The sequence below is a fragment of the Eretmochelys imbricata genome, chromosome 10 (genome assembly GCF_965152235.1).
Source record: "Eretmochelys imbricata isolate rEreImb1 chromosome 10, rEreImb1.hap1, whole genome shotgun sequence".
In the NCBI taxonomy this organism is placed as follows: domain Eukaryota; kingdom Metazoa; phylum Chordata; order Testudines; family Cheloniidae; genus Eretmochelys; species Eretmochelys imbricata.
Window position 1 is genome coordinate 77,826,601 of NC_135581.1, and position 22,382 is coordinate 77,848,982.

Consider the following 22,382-nt stretch of genomic DNA (forward strand, 5'->3'; position numbering starts at 1 on the left):
CTGCTGTGAGGGGATCCCGCCAGTGAATCCCCCGATGTTTTAAGCCTCTGGAGTCTGAATAGATCCCATGCACTGTTCCTATCTTGGGACCCCTAGACAATGCTCTTGGTATCGTCTACCTAGCAGCCCCTCCTAAGAGCTCAGACCTCGCAGTCCAACTGCTTAGTCCCTGGAACCAATGCTGACCCCCCAAGATACGCTCATAGCTTAACACCTTCTTCCAAAACTCCTGCTGCGTGAGTATTCTGGCTATAGTTTACTGCTCGCAGGGGCACGTGCTAGGTGTAGCAGATAACGTACAGACACTCTGCACAGGATCCTAACACATTATTGCTCTTTCTTTAATAGCACGAGACACACAAAGTTCTAAAAAACAATAAATCCGACCAGGAATGCCCTGGAGTCTCCAGGAATTAAAGATCGTCATGTGATGAAACCTCCAAAACTACGTCCATCCAAAATCAGCAAACCTAGCACCTTCTTACCTCAGTTCCCCCACCACTCCAAAGTCTTCTGGGGGATGGGGCGTCTGGGGTCATCCAGCGTCTTCCTGTTGCAGTGCACGGCTTGGGTTCAGAAACACAGAGCCTTCTCCCCCACCTCACTTCTTCTCTCTTTGCCAGTCCATCTCCTTCCTTCTACCTGCCCAAAACTTCCTCTCCGTCTCCCCTCCACCCCACCATGAGTTATAACTGCCTGCTTTGTCAGCCCTGTCTCCAAGCTGGAGAATTTCAGCTCTCTCCACTCCCCGACTTCCTTCAGACCAGAGGAAGAAGTATCATTCTCCCAACTCAAACAAACCCATTGGCCCAAGGTGCTTCACAGAGTAGACCATGGCTGAGTTCTAACGGCCCAACATTGTCCCTTTCTGGGAGGTACGCTTGTCAGCATGGTAGATACACACCGACAGAGGGACATTCCTGATACCGCAGCTTTCATAGCAACACGATATCATCAGCCAGAGTTCTTAAATTGTAAATAGGTTTCCCAGATCACCCTCCCAAGCAGCACCTAACCTGTTTAGGCCTTCTTGTAAATCCCAGCAGGAGTTCTTGGAGGATGGTCTTGTAGTGAAGGCCTAGAGCCAGGCTATTGGATTCTATTCCAGGCCCTTAGACAGACTACCTGTGTGGCCTTGGGCAGACACTTGCCTCCATCACAGGCAGTTGTGAGCTTTCATTCATGTTGCTGAAGCATGTTATTCAAGAGCGTCAGACAGAAGGCGCTGTAGAAATGCAAATTGTTACCTACATGGGCTTCTGTAGCCAGGATGCCATTAACAAGATTTATTAACCCACGGAATTGGGCCAGGATGAAATAGGACAGTTAGTAAAACAGAAACATGCTGTGTCAGAATGAACTTAAGCTGCCCCAGGGGCAAGGCTGTCGGATATTACAGACCGGCCATTACAAACAAAAGCATGGTGAGTCTATTGCTGGAAGAGCACCTGGGCATTTTAGTCCAGGAAACGTTACTAAGGATGATGCTACTGCTAACAACCCAGTGTTAGTTTCCTGTTGTCATCAGAGCATCAGCCTGTGGAACATTATAGCCTCTAATCAGGTAATGCGAAGAGAGGGCATAGTTCAGCACAGCACTGCTAGCAGGAAAGTTAAATTGCTTTTTGGAAGTGAAGGGATTCATTGTTCAGGGTTGTGATATTGTGGGGGTGGGAGTGGTCTCTGACCCTAAAAGAAATGTGAAGCCTCACACTGAAACTCCTATTTTAACATCGTAGGACAGTCTCAACAGTGACTCTGACTCCTGGGTGGCAAAACACTTAACCTTTAAACAAGATCACAGGCTGGAAACGCAGCACATTCGCTCAGTGATGTGGAGATTAGCTACTAAATACCTCAAACCCAACGAATGGAAGAAGCTTGCACATTACTGGAAATTCACAGATGCACATATCAGAGCCATTGAGCAGCAGTGGGCAGGTATAAAGCAGATGGCCTCTCATCTCCACCAAGCATTTCCATCCCTTTAATCTATCTATTGCTAGTAGATAATTCTCCAACAGTGGCACTGGGCCACATGCTAAGGAAGCCACCTGGTTCAGATGGAGCAGCCACAAGATCGCGTTTGAAATGCTTTATAAAATAAATACGAAAATGTGTACTCACCTGAAAATGGCTAGTAGGAAAGTCCACAGCTCCTAAACAAGGGGCCTGCTTCCTCTCCCTGGCTGCTAGAGAGACAGCCCAAGCATAGGAGTCCTTGTCCCTAAAGGGAAACTTGATTGCTGTAACTGACAAAGCAAGAGAGGTCTGAACACCTTTCTACAGAGAGAGGGCATTTTCAGGCAAGCGGATAAACATTCCTTACTGTTCTGCACAGGGAGATCACAGACTTTCAACAGAGAGATTTTATTAGTGGTGCCCTGGTCTTAAGGGGAGCCAGCTTCCACCAAAGACCCTGGCCCCACTGGGGCGGTTTGTCCTTGGCTTGCCCCTCTGGTAATTAGGAGTAGACCTAGAGAAAAGCATTTGGAGGGCCACCAAAGAGAAACCTGCACTGCGACCCCGGCAACGTATGCCTGCCCTCCCAGGGAACAGGCAGTGTTCATTTTCCCTTTTGGCTCAGCACACGGAGAACTATGGGGGCAGTTAGAAGGGTATGTCAGGACAGACTGCATTCTGAGCTTGGAAATATCCCTGTGTTTGCAAATCACAGCTCTGAGTGGAAGCATGGAAAAGCCTAAAGAGTCATACATTTGAACAAAACATACTCAGCCAAATTCAGTCATTTACTTGCAGATGGCTTTCAGAAAACTTCCAGTTCAAGGGCCTGGGTTGCCATAAATAATTATATAAAGTCCCCCCCCCCCCTTTTTTTTTTTTTTTGCAGCCTATTCCATTAAATCTTTGACATTACTTTGGATGTGGTACCAAGGCTTTTAAGGGGCCAGATTTCTTGTTGAAACCAACCTATTTTGACCCAATCCTTTCAGCTAACCACAATTTCATTCACTTTTCCCTGAGGTCCGTGCCTTGTTTCCTACTCCTGTTTTGCCAGGGAGCAGCAGTTGTGGATTAAGAGTGTAAGCAAAGACAGAGGTGCTCTGAAATTCACACTATGAGGGTTACAAGAATGTCACTGCTGAGATATTTTCAGACAAGATGTAAGCATGACCCATTAAAAGAGACATAAATTTATCCCATCAGTAAGAGACTGTAACCCTTAGTGTGCCCAGATAGATTAGGCCAATAGATCGGAGTAGAGACCATTCTCTTTCCTGCAACTTTGTTCTCTCTTAGAAACCTTCTAAATACCTGTGCAGCTTTTGAGCTCTGTCCTTCCAGGAGAGCAGGGAATGCTGCCAGGGCAGCAGTTAAGATGTGTCCCCTCCTGCAGAGCCAGACATAGAACAGTGCAGAAAGGGAGAGAGAGGGCTCTGGTTTCAGGGACCTGAGAAAGTTATTCAGCAAAATAGCAGAACATGAAGTACTTACACCTACAAAATGCAGACTGAATCAAAGCTACTATAGCACCAACCCATTCTGTCCTGGCCGACAGCAGAACCAGTGTGCTATCTCAGTGCAGGCAGCTGAGAGTCCAAATGGTTTAAGAAGTTGGAGTTGCTGTTTAAAGAGCAGGTTTGTTTAATTTCCATCTCGGATCGCTTCAATTAAAAAAAAAAGTAGCATGGCTGGGCAGCAAATAGGGCCAAATTTACCCTCACATCCATTCACTCAGTTCCCACCACCCCTGAAGGGAGTTCCACGGGTATCACGCCAGAACTGGACGCAGTCTACGCCCACCATGCAGAGTGAAATATGGTTTCATCCATGTATCATTCTTACCAGGTACTAAAAGCTACAGGGAGCATGGCCACAGAATGTTGCTTATTTGGCTTCATGGTGTGATCGTAGCAGGAGAAAATCCAATCAAAGGACTATACGAAGGCCTGGTGGGGATTTGTAGAAGAGACTTAGCAGGTAACAATCCATCACTTTCCTTTTCCTTTGAGTAATACAAACTTAGCACCATTTGAATTAACCTTTTAATACATCTATATTTAATTTCTATAGCTGTTGCGTAATGTAAGTACAGCCAGTCCTTTTTCTAAATACAGAGTCTTAAGCTATTAACATCCTCAAAGTCCTCAGGAAGTTGTCTTTTCCCCGCCTTGTTTTATCAAGTATGCACATTTATACATACTGCTGGGCTGTTTCTCCTGCCGCTTTGTATCTCCCATTTGCCAGAAGCATTTACTAGAGCAAAAATACCCACACCCAGACACGTAGACCCTCCTTTAAGTAACTAGGATTAAAAACCAGACTGAGTAGACACCCCTCAGGAGTAAAATTAAAAAAAAAAGAAAACATCAGCACTGATGTTAAGCTGCCACTCAGCACAAAGGTACAAGTGATATTTCTCATTCTGCTTCCCCTAATGGGTGAGAGGAAAAACACCTATGATGTTTGTTTTACAGAAAGCATTAGGAAAAAGGCAAATGCAGAATCCACTTCTCCAAGGAAGTGTACAGCAATGTAACAACTGAAGGGGAAATGACTGTACGATGCTGCCTCAGCTGGTTTCCCCCTAGAACCACAGCGATTGAACCGGAATCATTGAACTATTCACTAAAAAGTGGCCATAAAACTTTTAAGGGCTTCTTTGTCATGACAAGTGGCACTTCTGCTGCTTCCACTTGAGTTCAGGTAAACGAGGAGACACATCAGCACATGCTAATCATTTTAAAACATCTTTATACAAATGTGGGGTTTATTTGCTGTTGCATAGATGCTGGTGACTATAATACAAGCTAGGTGAAGTCTCATTTGTGATACTGTGACTACGTTTCAATCAGGACTCTGATATTTTCTTACTGTAATTTGTTTACATCTCATTTTTTGTATGTATAATTTTTTTAATTTTTTTTTTTAAATAAGTTACAAAGGGGAGAACCTTTCTATTTAACATGTAGTAAGTTGTGTTCTTTACCCAAACCTCTTCAGTTTTTGTCTGTGTCACCTGTGGTTTATTGTTGGAGGAATGCTCAATTGTTTAGCTGCTGGTGTCAATACATTTGTTGTGGGGTGGGGAGGGGTGGGGTAGTTGGGGGGGGATGTTATCTGGACTGTATGAAAAAAAGGGATCAGGTTTTGGATCCCAAAGCCTCAACAGTTTCTCATTAGCTGGCATTTTAAAGGCTACAAATTCCATAGTGCTGTGCAATTTAATGTTTGTTATTTAGAATCTGCCCTTTCCAAGGTTAAAGTCATACTATAGATTTGAGCCATCTTCACAAAAATACACAATTTAGGGAAACCAAAGTACAGTTTTGTTAGAGAGTCAATACTTTTCCAATTCATTTTACCTTATATAGATGAACCACTTACTTTTTATGCTCTAAAAGTGCACAACTCAAAAGCGAGAGGGATTTGAAGAGTCAGTTCCCCTCCTTGGCACATAAACATCTGCATATTCCCTAAAGGGAAAAATGTCAGCATATGCACTAATATGTTATCACCACACAGGTAGCCTTGCCTTGAGTGCCAGTACATGGTTTACTCGATTTCGGTACAGAACAGATAATCACCTGTTATTTATACCAACCCTCACAAAGAGCACACTTTTCTTAATGAACACTCATCAATTTCTCATGTGAAGTTTTGTATTTTTTATAGTGTTTAAGGGGGAAATAAAATCTGTTCTCCAATAAACGAGAATATTTTTCCTGTAAGGTGATGGGTGATTTCTTTCTCAGTTCAATCTGTGTTTTATAAAATACTTTTTAAAATTCACATCCACATGCTGAAAACACTCTTATCCAACACAAGTAAATCAGAATTCACTATGATTCAAGTGGTTTTACTGTTCAAGAAACACCCTTAAAGCAAATCTAAGCAGAATTTAACATCCTTCAACAGACCTTTTCTGATGGTAGCTCTGCACTTTGATGCTATTTACATCCACATGCAGCTCTGAAAGATCATGTTAAGCTACAGTAATTCTATTTAGTCAATTAGAAAAAAGCCACTTGTTGAAATTGAAGTTTTATTGAAAACCATTGTTACAGCTAGCAAGAAAGTTAAAAAATGGTAATGCTTTATATTTCAGGTAGAAATAAAGTAACTAACTTGCAACATAACTTATGAAGCAAATAAGTGATGGCAACATCGGCACTTCAGCATTTTTTTAATCCAAATATTCAACAAAATTATAAATGCGCTTTTAAGTACACAACCTGCATGTGCAATATATACAGCTAAATAAAAATATAAAAAAGAAATGGGCTTCCGTTTTAAGAATGTGGTGGTGAAGACTTTGGTAGCAAAATGTATCTCAATTCTTTAAAACTGGAGTCTTCTCAAAGGTGCTTCCTTATATTCAAAGACAAGCTTAAACCAAAGTATCCTGTTACACTGCTGTAGATTACTGTTCTCGGTTGCATTACACTGAATAATATCAACCCTATTGGAGTTACACAGTGATAACCGGCTACCATAAGAAAAGGCAGATTGTAAACAGCGGATTATATACAGGAAGACAACCAGATTGGTTCACTGCTTTAACTGATCGTGAGAAAGCTACTGCTGCTCTTGTTCACTGCTGCTCTGAAGCTTGATTTTCTGGACTTCCAGTTCTTCTGCACTAACCATAGAAGGATCAATGGCTGCATATCGTGTACCGTGGAACTGCAATAAGTGTATCTGTTGGACAGGAAAAGGCACTCTGAAGCAGTAATACAGAGTTATGGGTAAGGTACAAGGTAAAAGGAAAGCAGCACTGCCTCCCCAGCCAGCAAAATCCTTGAACCGGTCCCCATTATAGTTCAGTCAAAGCACAGCATTCGTTCGTACACCAAAATTTGCTCCACCTACATGGAACACAAGAGCGCGGGTGGACTGCAGAGACATCAGGCACGGGAAAGCCAACCTCAAACCCAGGACCAATCAGCGTGGCTGCTGGGTAGCCCCGACCCCTGCTCACCAGTTGGGTTCAGTGCCTGCAGCTCCCAAAGGTTAGGGAACAGCAGCAGGTGAGGGTGTGAGAAAGATGGGACTCTGCTAGGAAAGGTTTGAATTTCAGAGGCTTACTTGGATGTAGACGTTGACTTCAGCACTTCTGCAGAGATAAGGGAAATTGCCTCCTGTTTTAAGGTGAGCTCTTCTGGCACTGGGGTACAGTTTGTACATTTCTTCTTTTGCTTCAGTTGAAAGTGCACTCTGATCAAACACCTTGAAAACAATCAGAGTAATTCTGAAGCCAGTCAAGTTTTTTGTAGCTACTTACCATAGCATACTAGAAGCGTGCTGCCCTTAGAATAATTCTAACAATCACCTCACTGCTTTCTAGCTTCTTTGTGGTGTGATATTTGCCTGACAGTGAAATCCATCTCCAAGAATAGAGCCCCCCGTCTTACTGTGTGAGGCTTTGCCCTCCAGTAATAAACCTAGGAGTGATTTCCTATATTGTTCACATCTGCCTCAGTTATTACAGTTTGACCTCAACATGACACTGAAATTGATAAGGATGGAGAACAGTTGTATCTTTAAGAGCAACTAAAATTTTATAGGCATGTCATAATCCAGAAAATTGAAGTCATGCTGCCCTAGTTTATAGCACCCTGAGCTCAGGGTGTACTGTGCATGATACCCCAATGACATTTTACATTTAATTCACAGGGTTGCATAATGAGTAGAAAGTAACATCTAACATGAAATTAGATCTTCCCTGTTTTGTTATACATAGGTGATGAAGTATTAAAGTTAACTCATGGAATAGCTAAATCCTACCCAATCCAGCCAGGTGAAGCAATAGGCTAAAATAAAAAATAAAAAAAAAAACAACTTACGTCCATAATAGTTACAGGAATGTCTCGAATTTTATGAGGTTCCACATAGGAGTTCTGGCAGTTGAGGGTAAGTCTCGAAGCTAACTCACTCTGGCTCAGGCTTTCCAGCTTTCAATAAATGGAAATAAAGACTATGAATTCAGTTTCACTTGGGGAGGTTTATGGTAACATAGCAGAAGAAATGGGCAGAACCCAAATTTTGCTAAGGAGCGGGACCTAGGTTAGGTGTCCAGTTGCCCCAAATTTGAGTGGCACTGCAACCCCAGGCACAAGGTCGCCACAACACTCCCTCAGATTTGGTCCACCGTGATGGGGGGGCAAGGAGGAGGGTGACCAGGCCAAATACGAACGAATGACTTTGCACCCTGGTGCACGGGGTCACAATGCCACTCAATTGTTCTGGCCGCCCCTCCATCATCTGGTCTGGGGGGGCCACCTCCCCCCACCCAATCATTGCACGCCTGCAAAGAAATATGGTGGCTACTGGTCATTTTTAAAAAGAGCCCTGACCACTACTTCCTTAAGAAGGGCTTAAATTACAGTTTTACATCCCTACAGTATCCCCTTCCAGGCATGAGAGGCAGACTTCAAAGCATCCTCAACTACATAATGACAGAGGCATCCTGTAGGGTCTCCAGTGTCCCAGGTGCTGCTTCTCTAGAGGATGCTAGGGAGTCAACACACTTCCACGTACATTAGCCTTCTTCTCTTGACTGGAGCTTGAACTTAACCACAGCTAGCTGGGCAAGTAACACTGTTTGCACGGCATCTTGAAAATATCAAGTGTCCCTTAAGGAACGGAGGCAAACAAGAGGCAGATCCTTAGCTGGTGTAAACGGTCATAGCTCCGCTGAATAGAGCTATGCAAAGTAAAACCAGCTCAGGGTCTGCCACTTATTGTTTATCCTTTATATTAGATAAGTAAAGATGGCAGCAGTGTACCTATAGCATAACATATATGCCATCTCTAGAAGCCAGGTTAAACATGCCCAACATTACCAGAATTAGACATCCAGGACTCACCCTATCAACCATGAAATCGATTCCATCTGCCATTACAGGATCTACAGGACCAGAAGCAAAGTTTCCAAGAACAATTTTCTTCAGCATAAATGCAGGCATTAGCCAAAAGCTGAAATATAAACAAGAGATCACATGACTCTCTTCAAGTTTAAAGACCTCCAAAAATAAAAAAGTTGTGTTTTCTGGTATGCATCCTCTCCTCTGCCCCCTCCCTGCTCTGCAAGAACACTTGTTTCATTTCAAATCAAGTGGTTTGTGCAGGACTTCACTAGGGCAATCATTACGTAAGCTTTTAAGATAACAGATGGAGCACTCAGTGTATAGGAATATAATACACTGAAAGTTATTGACTTTATCCTGCGAGAGTGTATTTTAAATGTATTCTTTGCCACACAGTGGTTTCATTCGAGCTTCTCTGTATATAGAGTTTAATATACCCAGGTAAGCAAAACAAAGATCTAGTCTTGACCCAGTCTTTCCCATGTCTGATTGTATCAGTCATCAAAGTTTGAGACAAAAAACAAAGAAACTTCTCTCCAATGTTAAAATTCCACGTTTCAAAATCCTGATTGTGAAAGTGTGCACCTTCCTTGTAACATCGCTTTTTAAAGTATTTTGCCACCTGCTTTTCCATTGCCTGCTCAGATTACCAGCAAGTAATCGTTTTTTGAAACTGCATTTGTCTAAAACTCTGACATTTTACTATAAAATGTCAATGTCAGTCTTTGACTTATCAATATTTCTCACCTGTTTGCAGTCCATGTCTGGTTAAAGATGGAAGTGTCACTGAAAGAATTACACAGGATCAGAGACTGAACTCTGGGGGATTTGTGTGTGTATTCAGCAAATTTTTGAGCCAAAAAGCCTCCCAAAGAAGCTCCAAAAAGGTGAACCTAATTTAAATCCAAACATAAGTACATGTCGTGTAACAACTTAAATCAATCCTGAATATCCATGTATAACATATTACAAAAAGCATAATAACATTACAATGCTATTCCTTTCTTTGTATCCTGACATAAACTGAAAGCTTATTAGAAATAACTGAAGTTCACAATTTTATTTTCAACCCCAAAAACCTAAAATTCCTCTCAGATATTGTAATTAAAAAAAAAAAGATACTTTAAAGACTGAAAATAAAGGCACAGGCAACATATTTGTCTCAAAAATTCAAATCAGGACGTTAGTATATTTATCATGCCAAAATCAATATGGTATGAACACTTATTTTAACCACTCTTCAATAGCTATTCCAGACTGACGATGCTGTGATAGGTCATTTACTACCATTACTTACTACGGGCATTGTTTATCTATATTATCGTAGCACCCATTGTGCCATGGACTGTCCAAACAGAATAAAAAGACTGTCTCTGCCCCAAAGACTTAAGTCATTAATTAATAGGATTAACTTTGAGGTTTTAACTAAAAAATGGAAATTAATACAAAAAAACACATGCAATTTAAAAAAAAAACAAAAACAAAAAAACAAGTCCTGACAGTAGTGACTAATGAATCAAAGCAGGACAACTTTTGGATCGTGTTTGCTTCGATTTTGAATTTCTGGTTTTTAATTAGCTTGCATCATAGCATAGACGTTTTCTGCATGTTTGTTCTTAATAAACTCTAGGCTTTTTTACCTAACATTTTTATAGCAACCCCACGTTATTTGCCAATCTCAGGGCACTAACTTTATCCAGTTGTAGGTGGTCTAGTAGTTTCCTGAATCCATCGCAGAACTCAAGGTGGTCCCAATACACTGGATACTGCAACTAGAGTAATAAAATAAATTAAACTATAGTCAGTAATCAAATGAAGCTGTTCTTTGAGCAGCTGCTCTTTCATATCTTCAGAAGCACCTTTCGGCTTTCTGCTTAAAAAAATATTTAAAGCCCTGCATATTAAAGCCTGGCCAAATAGATGTAGATAAGACGTTCAATGTGATTACTGGATGATGTACAACAGAATGAGAATTTTGCATACTAGACTGATGTTGTTTCTGGAGTTTCCATACCATACAAAATCAGCAAAACTAAAATCATTAGCTAGTAAAGATGCAGAGAGTCACTTAAAGCTACACTACTGTTTGCATAAATAAGGCTTCTACTAAAAAATTCAGATCCTCCCTGTGGAATTCACAGCAGCAGAGAGGCATCAAGATAAAGTGAGCTGTAGCTCACGAAAGCTTATGCTCAAATAAAGTCGTTAGTCTCTAAGGTACCACAAATACTCCTTTTCTTCTTACTACAACTAAGTCCTTCTAAAAACATCTTGTGACTTAATATTTTCAGACATGCTAGCTAGGCCAGTGAGTAATCAAGTTATATGCCTTTTCAGTAAACTCATCCTCTTAAGATAAAGTATGGCAACCCCTCATCTACTGTACAACTGACTTGTGAACAGGAGGCAGAGCTGAAAGGTTTCCTTCTGAAACAACAGACACTGGTCACTGCTGGAGGGAAACCAGATTGACCAATGTCTGATCCAGTAGAAAGACTTATAAATTCTACCCATATTAAAAAAAAAAACCATCAGCTTTGCTCCATTTTGAAAGATGGAAGGTGAAAGGTGCAAACTATGATGGAAGCAGACATAGAAAGGGGAATAGGACCAGAAGCGGTCAAGGAAAAACAAATGCAGTAAAGGCCTGAGGGGCAGAGACCCATAACTGCATGAGCACAGTTAACCTAAAGGCTCCAGTATGACTGAAATTACCCACTCAGTTAAATTTTTAAACACCAGGTAACACTTCTTAAAATGATGTAGATAAGCAGTGTAGTCTGGCTGTATTTTGACCAAAGTTACATCACATTATGTTGGCCTTTGAGAGAAGCCAACTAGCATGGTTATTTTCCTGACCAATATCAAGCTGAATCAGAGAGGAGCTAACAGAGATCCAACTGGAGACAAAGCAAGGCAGTGGGAAATGGTTGCACTGGAAAGACTGTCACCTGCAAACTTAGAATTCCTCTTATACAAAACTCCAAGAGAAAGTAATGAGTAGGGTTCTACCAAAATCACGGCCATGAAAACCCATCACAGACTGTGAAATCTGGTCTCCCCTCATGAAATCTGGTCTTTTGTGTGCGCTTCTACCCTATACTATACAGATTTCACAGGGGAGACCAGCGTCCTGACCCAAAAGGGGATCATGGGGGGGTTGTAAGGTTATTTTAGGTGGATTGCAGTATTGCCACCCTTACTTCTGTGCTTCTGCTGGCAGGGCGCTGCCTTCAGAGCTGGGTGGCTGGAGAGCGGTGGCTGTTGGCTGGGTGCCCAGCTCTGAAGGCAGTGCCCTGCCAGCAGAAGCATAGAAGTAAGGGTGGCAATACCATGCCAGGCCATCCTTACTTGTGCGCTGCTGCTGCCGGCGGCTCTGCCTTCAGAACTGGGCTCCCGGTCAGCAGCTGCCGCTCTCCAGCTGCCCAACTCTGAAGGCAGCACCCTGCCAGCAGCAGCACAAAAGTAAGGGTAGCTGTACCGCAAACCCCCCCCTCCCCCGACACACACACACAACAACCTTGCAACCCTTCCCCGCACCCCCCCCCCCGCCCCCTTTTTGGCTCAGGGCCCCTACAATTACAAGAACATTTAAATAGCTGAAATAATGAAATGTAGGATTATAAAAATCCTATCACCATGAAATTGACCAAAATGAACTGTGAATTTGGTAAGACCCTATGAATGAGACATCAGCAAACGTCAACTCCTGATGTTCATGGAGTAAAGAAAAAAACAGATCACAGAATTAATTCACTAGGTATAAATCTAATATACATTTTTGTATGTTTCACCTACTCATTTTTGTGAACACAGGTTTGGTTTAGGCCTAGTTTTGCTACCCCAGAATATACCTTAGTATAGGCTTCCCTGGAGTTCTCTGCTTTGATTCCTCCAAAAATTATGAACTAAATGGACTTAGAAGCTGACCTTTCCCAGATGCATCTAAAAACTTTGGTTTTATTTACTGTAATGTAAGAGCAAACAAACACTGAATTTTGACGTAGCATTGAGAATACTCACAGCAATAACTCTGTAACCCCATCCGGTCAGTGCCAAAATCTGCTGGAAAAACACATCTGCAGTTCCACTTACAGGTGGAAGAAATATGAGTGGGCACCTGATGATCTTAGGTCCTGCATCATATAGTGACCACACTTTACTGTCATCATCATCTACTATGATCTGGAAGAAGAGAATTTAGTGAAATTTGTATAAGCGTGATACCAGATATCTCCCTTTCAGTTTCTAGTAACGTTTTTCACAAACCTGTGCTACAAGATTTTTCTTTCAAACAAGTTCACCCTTTGCTCCCCTTCAGAATAAAACTTTTCACCCCTTGCCTGTTTAATAAATGTGATGTTTACACTGTATGCATACACACATCTGGTTGTGAAACAGAAAAGAAGCTGGTCAGACTATCTGATACAAGCTAGATTACTTCTGGCACTTGCACTGGACTTCAGTTGTTCAGAACATCACAAACTTCGATAAGACAGTGACTGTTCTATTAACTAAAACCATACTGTTCAGAGATAAAGTAAATTGTCAGGTTGCAGAAATTGTTTTAGGTAGGAGTCTTTTAGGTAGGAGTCTTTTCCTTACCAATATACAAGTTACATAACCCCAGCTGAGCTAATGTTTGGTTTGAGTTTACCAACTTCCTGAATCAGGCACTCTGGTCCCCTGTATCAGATACCAATTTTCATACCTAAAATTACTGTATAGGAATAAATCATGGGAACATCCCAGTAGTCTGTTTACAAACAGGACAGACTCTCAGAAGATAGTATACCATAAGTAGCAGCACATGCTTGGCCAGGAAGAAAAATCCTTCTGTGGTGTGACTAGCCCCCTGCCTGCTAAAGGCCTGATCATCTATACCACCAAGAACATTCTCCGACTGTGAAACAACATCAAAGTTCTGGTTTGGAAGGACAGCACCCTGCAACTGACTCATTTTTTCTAGGCCCTGATATATGGAGGTAGATTGGGGTGGGCCAAGAACTTGCAGCTCTGGTGACTATTCAACACTACTGTCTTAAATAGACCCAGAAAATTGTGATCACTAATTTGAAACAATGGAGGTCTGATTGTAAAACAGGGACACTGTACAGAGGATACCCAAAGTAGTACAAGCTGGAATGGGACAGAGGGAGCGGATTTACTGTCAAGGAGGAATTCACTAGAATGTTCAAGGGAGAGAAGTTGGAGAGGCAGAGCAGCACAAGACCAACTGAAGCAGTGGCTAGCTTAGACCCCGGCCACTACTGCTGCCCTTACAGGCCAAAAACCTTCAGACCCTTGTGTTCTGCGTGTCTTATGCTAGGAATTCAAGACCCAAGAATGAAAATCCTACTCAAATGCCATCTTTAAAGAATAAGAGTTTGAGAAGTCTCAATCTCCCATTTTCAGGGTTTGCTTTTCAGACATATTGCTGTGTATATTTAAAATGTTTTTTTAAACGTACAAAACTCACCAGTAGTACAGGACTATAGGCCGAATAAACTCGGTGACCATAAAACCCCCAGACAAAGCCTATGCAGTACAACAGATGCATGACCTCTCTATTTATGTAGCTGTGATCCATTTTAAATTTACAACTTATTCAACTGGTAGCACCAAAAGCTTTTTCTCATTGTCATAGCAGTACAACCCCTCTCTCGATACGCCGGGAATGCCAGATCACAAATCCTAAAATCTGCTAGGCTGACGACAAATCTGTGGTTTACAAGGAAGTCTGTACTTGAGGTTCAGGGAGCATGTGATTATCACATCAGTAGTTTTTGTAAGTTTCCAAGCAATTTAGAAAGGACTTACTGCCAGGACTTCTCAGAGCCCTGGAACTGCTAAGGAACTCACATTTCTATTTTTACATTAAGCAAAAGAAAGTTCTCCTCTGCTATGTAAGATTATTAATTGAATCTGCTCATCATGGCCCTTTGTGTTTGTGTAACAAGAGCATATCTTCATAACTTTAAAATGAAACATACCTTACACTGAGTACTTCACTTGAGGATATTAACAAGTGTTAAAGAAATGATTAAGACTCAATACATGTGATAGGGAACTGAGGTCCAGAGAGATTAAATTACTTTCCCCAAAGCCAGACAATTAGCAGCACCCAGAGTGTGGCAAGCACTTGTACCATTTGAGAGAGTCACATAATATGTAGATTTACTGTGATGTGTTTGCATCTGCAATAAATGTTGCACAGTTGAGTCACGCTGATTAACAGCTGATTCAGACAGGTTACTGACCTTCTTCTGTTCTGTTATACCACACTTGATTGATCATTGAATTTACATTTTGGGTGAAATCTAGCTCCAGTGAAATAAATGGCAAAACTCCCACTGACGTCAGAGCCAGAATTTCACCCTATGACTGTCTCAGAGCAGGATAATATTTTACAGATAGCCGGTGTGACATTTTAAAGAGACGGAACACTCCGCTCGTACAGCACCTCCTACCTGAGGCTCTCAAAGCACTTTATGAAGTTGAGTTCATTTATCCTCTGCATTCTCCCCACCCCCAGCCCCATTTTACACTCAGGAAACTGTGCTATATGCAGTTTAAATAACTTGCTCAAAGTTTTGCAAGGGCTTCCTGAATGACACAAACAGCACAAGGGCTCCTGGCTCTACCCACAAAACCAACTTTCTTCCCCACCACACACATCTGCAAGTCACAACTTGTACCTATAAAGCACTTTTCTTTGTAACACTGTAGCGTAACTATGGGAATGACTTCTCACATTTTGGAAATGCAATCACCAGTGGGATGGAAGGCAGAAGCCATTCTCCACCAGAAGTACTAGTAGCTTTAAGGAGAGGAAGTGAAGAGCCATTTCTCCAATTGGAACTGCAGGGTGAATTTTATGTAAGCAGCATAGTTATCTGCAGTGGACTTTAGCCAGTACGCCACAGTAAGTACTCAGCCCTGATCCCGTTGCACTCTTTGGTTGTTACTGATCACAGGTAGTAAGGAGTATGGCTATAAACAGATAGCATCACTCAAACTAGGATCAGAGGCAGAGTGAAAGACAGTCTTTAAAAACTGATTTAATTTTCAGCATCCCACTAAGCCTCTTTCTAGAAGGAACTGGCTTCCATGTATTTATGATCTCAGCAGGAAGGGGGAGAAGTAGCAGTGACAACACGTGACGGGTGCAGGAAAAGCAATGAGAAATAGCCTAATATCTCCAAGCCTCTCATCCCCACTACTCCACAAAGACAAACTGCGGGAGCTCACTACGTTGATCTGGTGGCAGCACAAAACAGCAGCTAGGACTGGAGGGAAGAACTAACTATGCTGCTTTCTTGCCAGCCCTGTTTACCCTCTCTCTGCGTCAGAGAACCTTGCCTCCTCCTCGCTGACCGTATTGCTAACAATCACAGGCAAAGAGGGAAAGGTCTTATTCCTAGAAACAACCCCCACAATGTAGTATAATTAAAATTGAGCTTTTTCCCGTCAGAGACCAAGACTGGCTTCTTTAGGTTTCACCCACTACCCGTATTCATCACGATGGTATCTTTGACTCTGCCTACTTCAAAATAAAAAGCGACAATCAGTCAAGAAAGTTATGCACATACTTTGAGGCTCAGATAAAACCCTCCTCACTGATTACCCTGCAATTTATACATATTTTTATCTAATAAATCAATCAGCAGCAAGTGGAGAGTTATACTTGCTCAAGAGTTTACATGCAATGCAGTTCCTGTAGAAAGTGGCACAGTATTCCATACTCACTGACTCTTATGGGTGTTATTTCCATCTCATTAAATCCCCAGTATGATGATATGCAGGCTAAATTATGACCTCATTTCACCTATGCTATCTCTCGGCCTACAGGTTAAGTGCAATTACATCTGTGCATACCCATTTTGGGCATAATCTGGAGGCAATGGGATTACAAAGAGGTAATTTGGCCTGCAGCACCATTATTACTCTTAATAATGTGTGAGATGGAAAGAATCCATAGCTTGACTGTCAGAACCCAGGATGAATTTGTGAAGCTGACAGCAAAAGTATTTTACCAATTGCAAACGGAATGAATTTGACATGGAAATCAGTGAGATACAATGAGCAGAGAATCCCACATGCCTTTTATTTAAAAAAAAGTCACTTCTTGGGGAGAACTGCACATGTAGATTTGGGACCAAGCATAAGCTGTATTTAAGAACAAAGATACCCACAGTAACTGTGGTTCAGATATGTTGTCTCTACATAGTGACCTGGGTGAAATGCAGCCCCTAGCATACTGGGCTGCAAGACTCGCTGCAAAGCAGTGTTCTTTGGGAATCACATAAACACCCTTTTGCAGCACTTAATGTCCAGAGCAGGGGTAATAAGAGGTCTGCACATCCCAAACACTTGCTCTGGGCAAGCTGGGAAGATGGTTGGATAGCGAGAACATGCAGAAGCTCTCAAATCCTCACCCACCCAATTATCGCAAATAGTGATTTTGCTCTCCAATATAGCCCATGCATCTTTCTACTTGTGGGAATCGAGAAAGCAGCTCAACCCTGAGGAAGGTGAGCTGAAACCCAAAACAAGCAACAAATCTAGATGAGTTAAGACAGTAGTGCTGTGTAAGTATATGAATTGCTGGGCATAGAGGGAAAGCCAGCCTCAGCCCCAGCAATGATTGTACATAGCAACCCTTTCAGCTCCACAACCGTTTTCTAATCTCAGCTTCAAACGTTTCTGGCCACAATAGCACAGTCGTGGCCCCCAACAGGCACTGCTTTCCAGAAGGCTCCCAAAGCTCAGGTGGCACCATGAATCTCACTAGAGGTAACACACCACCTCCAATGAAAGCTACATTAATATAAAAGTACTTGCTGAGTACTCAAATACCATGGTGATGGGGGCCATGTCGATACCTAGGTCTGCCACCTCCTGTGACTATTTTCCATTACCCACAAAGACCCATTGCTTAGGCAATTTCCACCCCTGCACCCCATGACCCTTCAGAAGTAAGATACCACTTCATAAACAGACAACTAAAACCGTACATACCTTCTTAAGAGGAACTGTACTTCTGAACCAGTTATAGTCAGGAGAGACTTTAATCTCTCCCATGATGTTTAGATGAAACTGAGGTTGCGTAAACCTGAAACACAGACATGTGATGTTTCAGATCAAGAATGTAGGTTTACACTAATCCAGTGCATAGAAGCCTCATTGTGTATACAAAGGATACGTTTGTTTTTACCTCTTCGCAGTTGACTGTCCTCCCTTGTCAGTCTTCCAACTTGTGCCGTGTTTACTTATCCTTAGTTTTAGTTATAACAACTTAGGGATAGTCAGAAAATGTAGTCTCTTGATCGAATATTACTAACCCTCTAACTAGGAATCGATGGTGTCTTGTGCAATACGAACTTTTCATAACAAAGCATTCCAGTGTAGCAGCTCCTGAAAGGAAGACAGCATTGCAGGGTTTAAGATGTTTGTCAACAGTAAGTTATATTTTAACATTTTTTAAGCCCGTTTATCAACTGCTCCAAGGTAGCCTCTATTTGAATTTGTTGGTACTTCGCTCACAGTTCAGACAATGGACTGTATAAGTAGTTATGTTTCATAGGTCTACAGTCCATTTAGTCAAGCATTCAGACAACACCTCTCATTTAAGTATAATTAACTTAAAAGCATCTTAAAACATGTTAAAATGCTCTCTTCAGATTACGTGATACCTATTGTAAAGAACAGTCGAAACTTCAGGGCTTGTCCACATAGGGAAATTGACCAGAATAACTATCGCAAAATAGCTTCCTGTGTGGATAGCATTCCAGAATAAAAATCACTTTATTCTGGAATAATTAGTGTACTTCTAAAATGAGAGTATTATTCTGGAATAAAAGTGATTTTATTCCAGAACAAAGTATCTACATGGCACTATTCTGGAATAGCTATTCCAGTCAGTTTCCCGATGTACACAAGTCTTAATAAGATTACCTGCACATTCTGAATATTATATATTCTATATGGGATCCTACTTATTTGTAGTAATGAAACTTACATGACTGACAGGGGACCCACATTTCACTGCCTGATTAAGCACTAGTTGATTAAGAACTTCCATTTGTACAGCAAATGATGCCAGATAATTTTTTAAGTTCATAGTTGTATGCTGACTGCTTGTTAACTTTAGTTTGCAAGGGAAATCCTGCTACAGTGATTCTTTTCATGTGCTTACAAGAATATAGTGGATAAGGAATGCATAATAAGTTTCCTTTTATTAATTATCATTACACAATTATAATTAATGGCCACTTGTTCATTTTTCTTAGTAGAATAAGGCAATTGCTGATTCTGCAACAGATTCTGGTCAGTTTCCCTGAGGGCTAGTCTAAACGGTGTATAAAATCCATTAAAAACTAATTCATTTTGCACCTGCACTAAAGAGTTAGTTACAATTCACTTTCATGTCTTCAGAACTCAGATGCCCATTCTCCTGCTGTTTAATGACATGTGAACTCTGAAGGAAGGGCATATTTCCCCTCACCCCACCCATCGAGAAAAATGCACACCTCTTACCTACAGTTTTTAGTACTGTAGAAAGTCTCATTTTCACTATACAACAGATTCAGAGTTTTCCCATCCAACTGTGTTGGCTGTCATTTCAATTTTGGCTAAATTACTGTTTACAGCACATATTTTACCACTTGTGCTACTCTGGATGCACAAAAAAGGTATAACAGAGGCCAAATGCCTCTTCCACCCAACAGACTGCAAAGTGCAACAGGCTCAGACATTACTGGAATGGGAAGGGCAGCTGTGCATTAGAAAAAGAAGAGTAGTTCATTCTACTAATTTGCACCTGCCAAAAGTATGGCATATGGGATGGGATGATGCAATGAAGTACAGCAAAAATAGTAACTACAAACAAAAAAGTACAATGAACTTTATCCTTTTGTACTATATTTATTATTTGCATTATAGTAGCAGTCAGAAGCCCAAGTCAGGATCAGGGTCCCACTGAGAAAGACCTTGTATGAACACATGTAAGGAAATGCTAAACAGGAAGCATTTGTTTAGTCTGTTAAAAGGAATGGCATGCTAAAGAATAATTTTGTTCACTACAAAAGGATTAGAAATCAATTATAGCTATATCAGTTCTCATCGTTCCTCTCCTATCTGTTGTTTTAGTACCATTATTAGGTGATGGTGATAGGTGCCAGTTACAACTTTGGACACAGGGTTCCTCAATCCATATCTTGGGTACAGGCAGCATCTGTTCAAACTTTTCCCTCTTATTCTCACTGTCCTGTCAATGTACCTCAACAATGACCTGAAGAGGCCCCCTCATTGGACTGATAAAGCATATCAATCTCCATGCCCATTCAACCCTTAGGATCACTACTGAGACTGCTAATAAAGATCCCAATCAATGCGTTTTGTGTAGTGGACAGCTATCTGCTAGCAATTGGATTGAGATCCTCAAACTCACGTCATGTAAGCAAGCCATCCATCAATTGATAACTAAAGCCAACCACCACCGCAAAACATTTCCCCTTAAATTTGCTCGGTTTTTAAAGTTTGCTCTGACCATGCCTGTACCCCTTTTGTGTTTGTCTCTCAAGAGTGCTTGTGCAAATGAATTTCAATGGTATGAAATTCGCTTTCGGTGAACACTCAAAGCAACATATGCAAGTGTGCACAGAAACAGAATAGTAAGTTCACACCCATAAGTATTTGTGCCATTAATGTTTGCACGCTCTTTGAAGTCATGAAACAGAAACAATGCCAGGAAAGGTAGCTGGGAAATCAACAAACCAATACAACTCATATGTAGTGAATATCAACAACTCTCAGACTAGCTAATGACCAAGCCAGTGTAGTTAGTGTATTTGAATTTTAAAAAAATGAATATTTTTAAACAAATACATGTAGGAAAATGTTGCGTGTTGAGGTACATCCCATAAGCAGAAATAGAGATTAAATGTGTCGGATACATTTTTGAGACTCATTCACACCACCTCTCTAGTAACTTTCAATCACTAATGGTCTGAAGTGCTTTTGAGCCTGTTACAGGAGAGGGAAAGCGGCATATATTCTGTGAATTGTTTGGACGTCTGTTCCCCCAAGCTGCATCTGATCTGCCAGCAACAGACCCATAGGAACCGCTACTCAGCCCACCCATCAAAATGTTTGCTCTCCTGACGTTTCTTGCTGCATCAGCCATGCTATTCCTGCTCCCATGGACGCAAAATCTGAATCAGTAAAACTTTGTCTGAAACAAACTCTGCTCACATTGGTACAGGCAGCATAGTCACAACAGCTGCAGGCGCTTTAACTTACTAAATAAATTAAAAGTGTCACCGCAGAGAGTAAACACAGACCTTTGGGGATACGAGATTACAGGCCCCAACCCTCTCCGCATTCCTGCCCCCCATTCACTCGCCTCCCGCAGCACAGGGGCCAAAAGCCTTCTTCCCCCTCTCCTCCCCCAGGAAAAAAAGGAGGACTTGTGGCACCTTAGAGACTAACAAATTTATTTGAGCATAAGCTTTGGTGAGCTACAGCTCACTTCATCCCCTCCCCCAGCACAGGGGGCCAAGAGCCCTCCTCCCCCTCTGCCCCCCCATTCACTCCCCTCACACAGGGGGGCCCAAGAGCACTCCTCCCCCTCTGCCCCCCCATTCACTCCCCTCCCCTCCCCTCGCACAGGGGGGCCCAAGAGCCCTCCTCCCCCTCTGCCCCCCCATTCACTCCCCTCCCCTCCCCTCCCCTCGCACAGGGGGGCCCAAGAGCCCTCCTCCCCCTCTGCCCCCCCATTCACTCCCCTCCCCTAACACAGGGGGGGCAAGAGCCCTCCCCCCATTCACTCCCCTCCCCTCCCCTAGCACAGGGGGGCCCAAGAGCCCTCCTCCCCCTCTGCCCCCCCATTCACTCCCCTCCCCTAACACAGGGGGGCCAAGAGCCCTCCCCCCATTCACTCCCCTCCCCTCCCCCAGCACAGGGGGGCCAAGAGCCCTCCCCCCATTCACTCCCCTCCCCCAGCACAGGGGGGCCCAAGAGCCCTCCTCCCCCTCTGCCGCCCATTCGCTCCCCTCCCCTCTCCCAGCACGGGGACCAAGAGCCCCGCTGTGGCAGAAGAGAACGGGGGGTGGGGGGGGCTCTGTGAGGGAGGGTCCCGCGCGGGCGAACCCCCCCACCTCCTTACCGGCTCCTCCCGCGCGGCGCTGCAGCGGGGGGTGGGGTGTCTGTCGCCGAGCCTCGCTCCCGCGTCCTCCCAGTGAGGAGCGGCCCAAGAGCCCGCTTCCGGGTGCTCGGCCTGCGTCCGGTGGGGGCGGAGGGAGCGTACACGCGGACCACGTCATCACACGGGTGCGCGTTCCCCGCCACCGGCGTCCATCGCTACCGAGGCGGAACAGTGGCGACACGTGACCTGAGGTCTCGGCAACGACCTCGTGGGCAGGGCTCACGTGACCGAGACGAAGCAGCGGGTCATATGACTGGTTCAGCGGGTCACGTGACCCTTGGCCGCTAACCCTGCTGGCCGAGGGGCACCCCCCACCACCCGGACGCTCAAAGAAGTGGTGACTC

General features: G+C 42.9%; 2 protein-coding genes across 3 annotated transcripts in view; one reads left to right on the forward strand and one right to left on the reverse strand.

The window, feature by feature from the left end:
* The window catches only part of ANKDD1A (ankyrin repeat and death domain containing 1A), a 31,482-nt gene extending 25,636 nt beyond the window's left edge, over positions 1-5,846 (forward strand). For both annotated transcript variants that reach the window (XM_077828061.1, XM_077828059.1), the window contains 3 exons: positions 1,740-1,941; positions 3,811-3,942; positions 4,440-5,846. In XM_077828061.1, the coding sequence (XP_077684187.1) occupies positions 1,740-1,941; positions 3,811-3,942; positions 4,440-4,501 (396 nt within the window). In that variant the 3' untranslated portion in view covers positions 4,502-5,846. The remainder of the gene's footprint in view (positions 1-1,739; positions 1,942-3,810; positions 3,943-4,439) is intronic.
* Positions 5,847-5,990: 144 nt separating this feature from the next.
* SPG21 (SPG21 abhydrolase domain containing, maspardin) lies at positions 5,991-22,214 on the reverse strand. The gene is made up of 10 exons (XM_077828058.1): positions 22,000-22,214; positions 18,049-18,248; positions 17,853-17,946; positions 12,855-13,016; positions 10,523-10,603; positions 9,579-9,724; positions 8,832-8,940; positions 7,809-7,916; positions 7,051-7,191; positions 5,991-6,663 (listed from the first exon to the last, which is right to left on the reverse strand). Exons 3-10 carry the CDS (start codon positions 17,913-17,915, stop codon positions 6,541-6,543), a joined length of 933 nt encoding a protein of 310 aa, XP_077684184.1. The 5' UTR covers positions 17,916-17,946; positions 18,049-18,248; positions 22,000-22,214; the 3' UTR covers positions 5,991-6,540.
* Between the last annotated feature and the right edge of the window lie 168 nt (positions 22,215-22,382).

Coding starts and splice junctions, on each gene's coding strand:
- SPG21 (XM_077828058.1), bottom strand. CDS start 17,915: ATGGGAGAGATTAAAGTCTCTCCTGACTATAACTGGTTCAGAAGTACA. Junction 13,017..17,852: donor GTACAGTTCCTCTTAAGAAG/GTATGTACGGTT, acceptor CTCTTCTTCCAG/ATCATAGTAGATGATGATGA. Junction 7,917..8,831: donor TCGATTTCATGGTTGATAGG/GTGAGTCCTGGA, acceptor ATTTATTGAAAG/CTGGAAAGCCTGAGCCAGAG.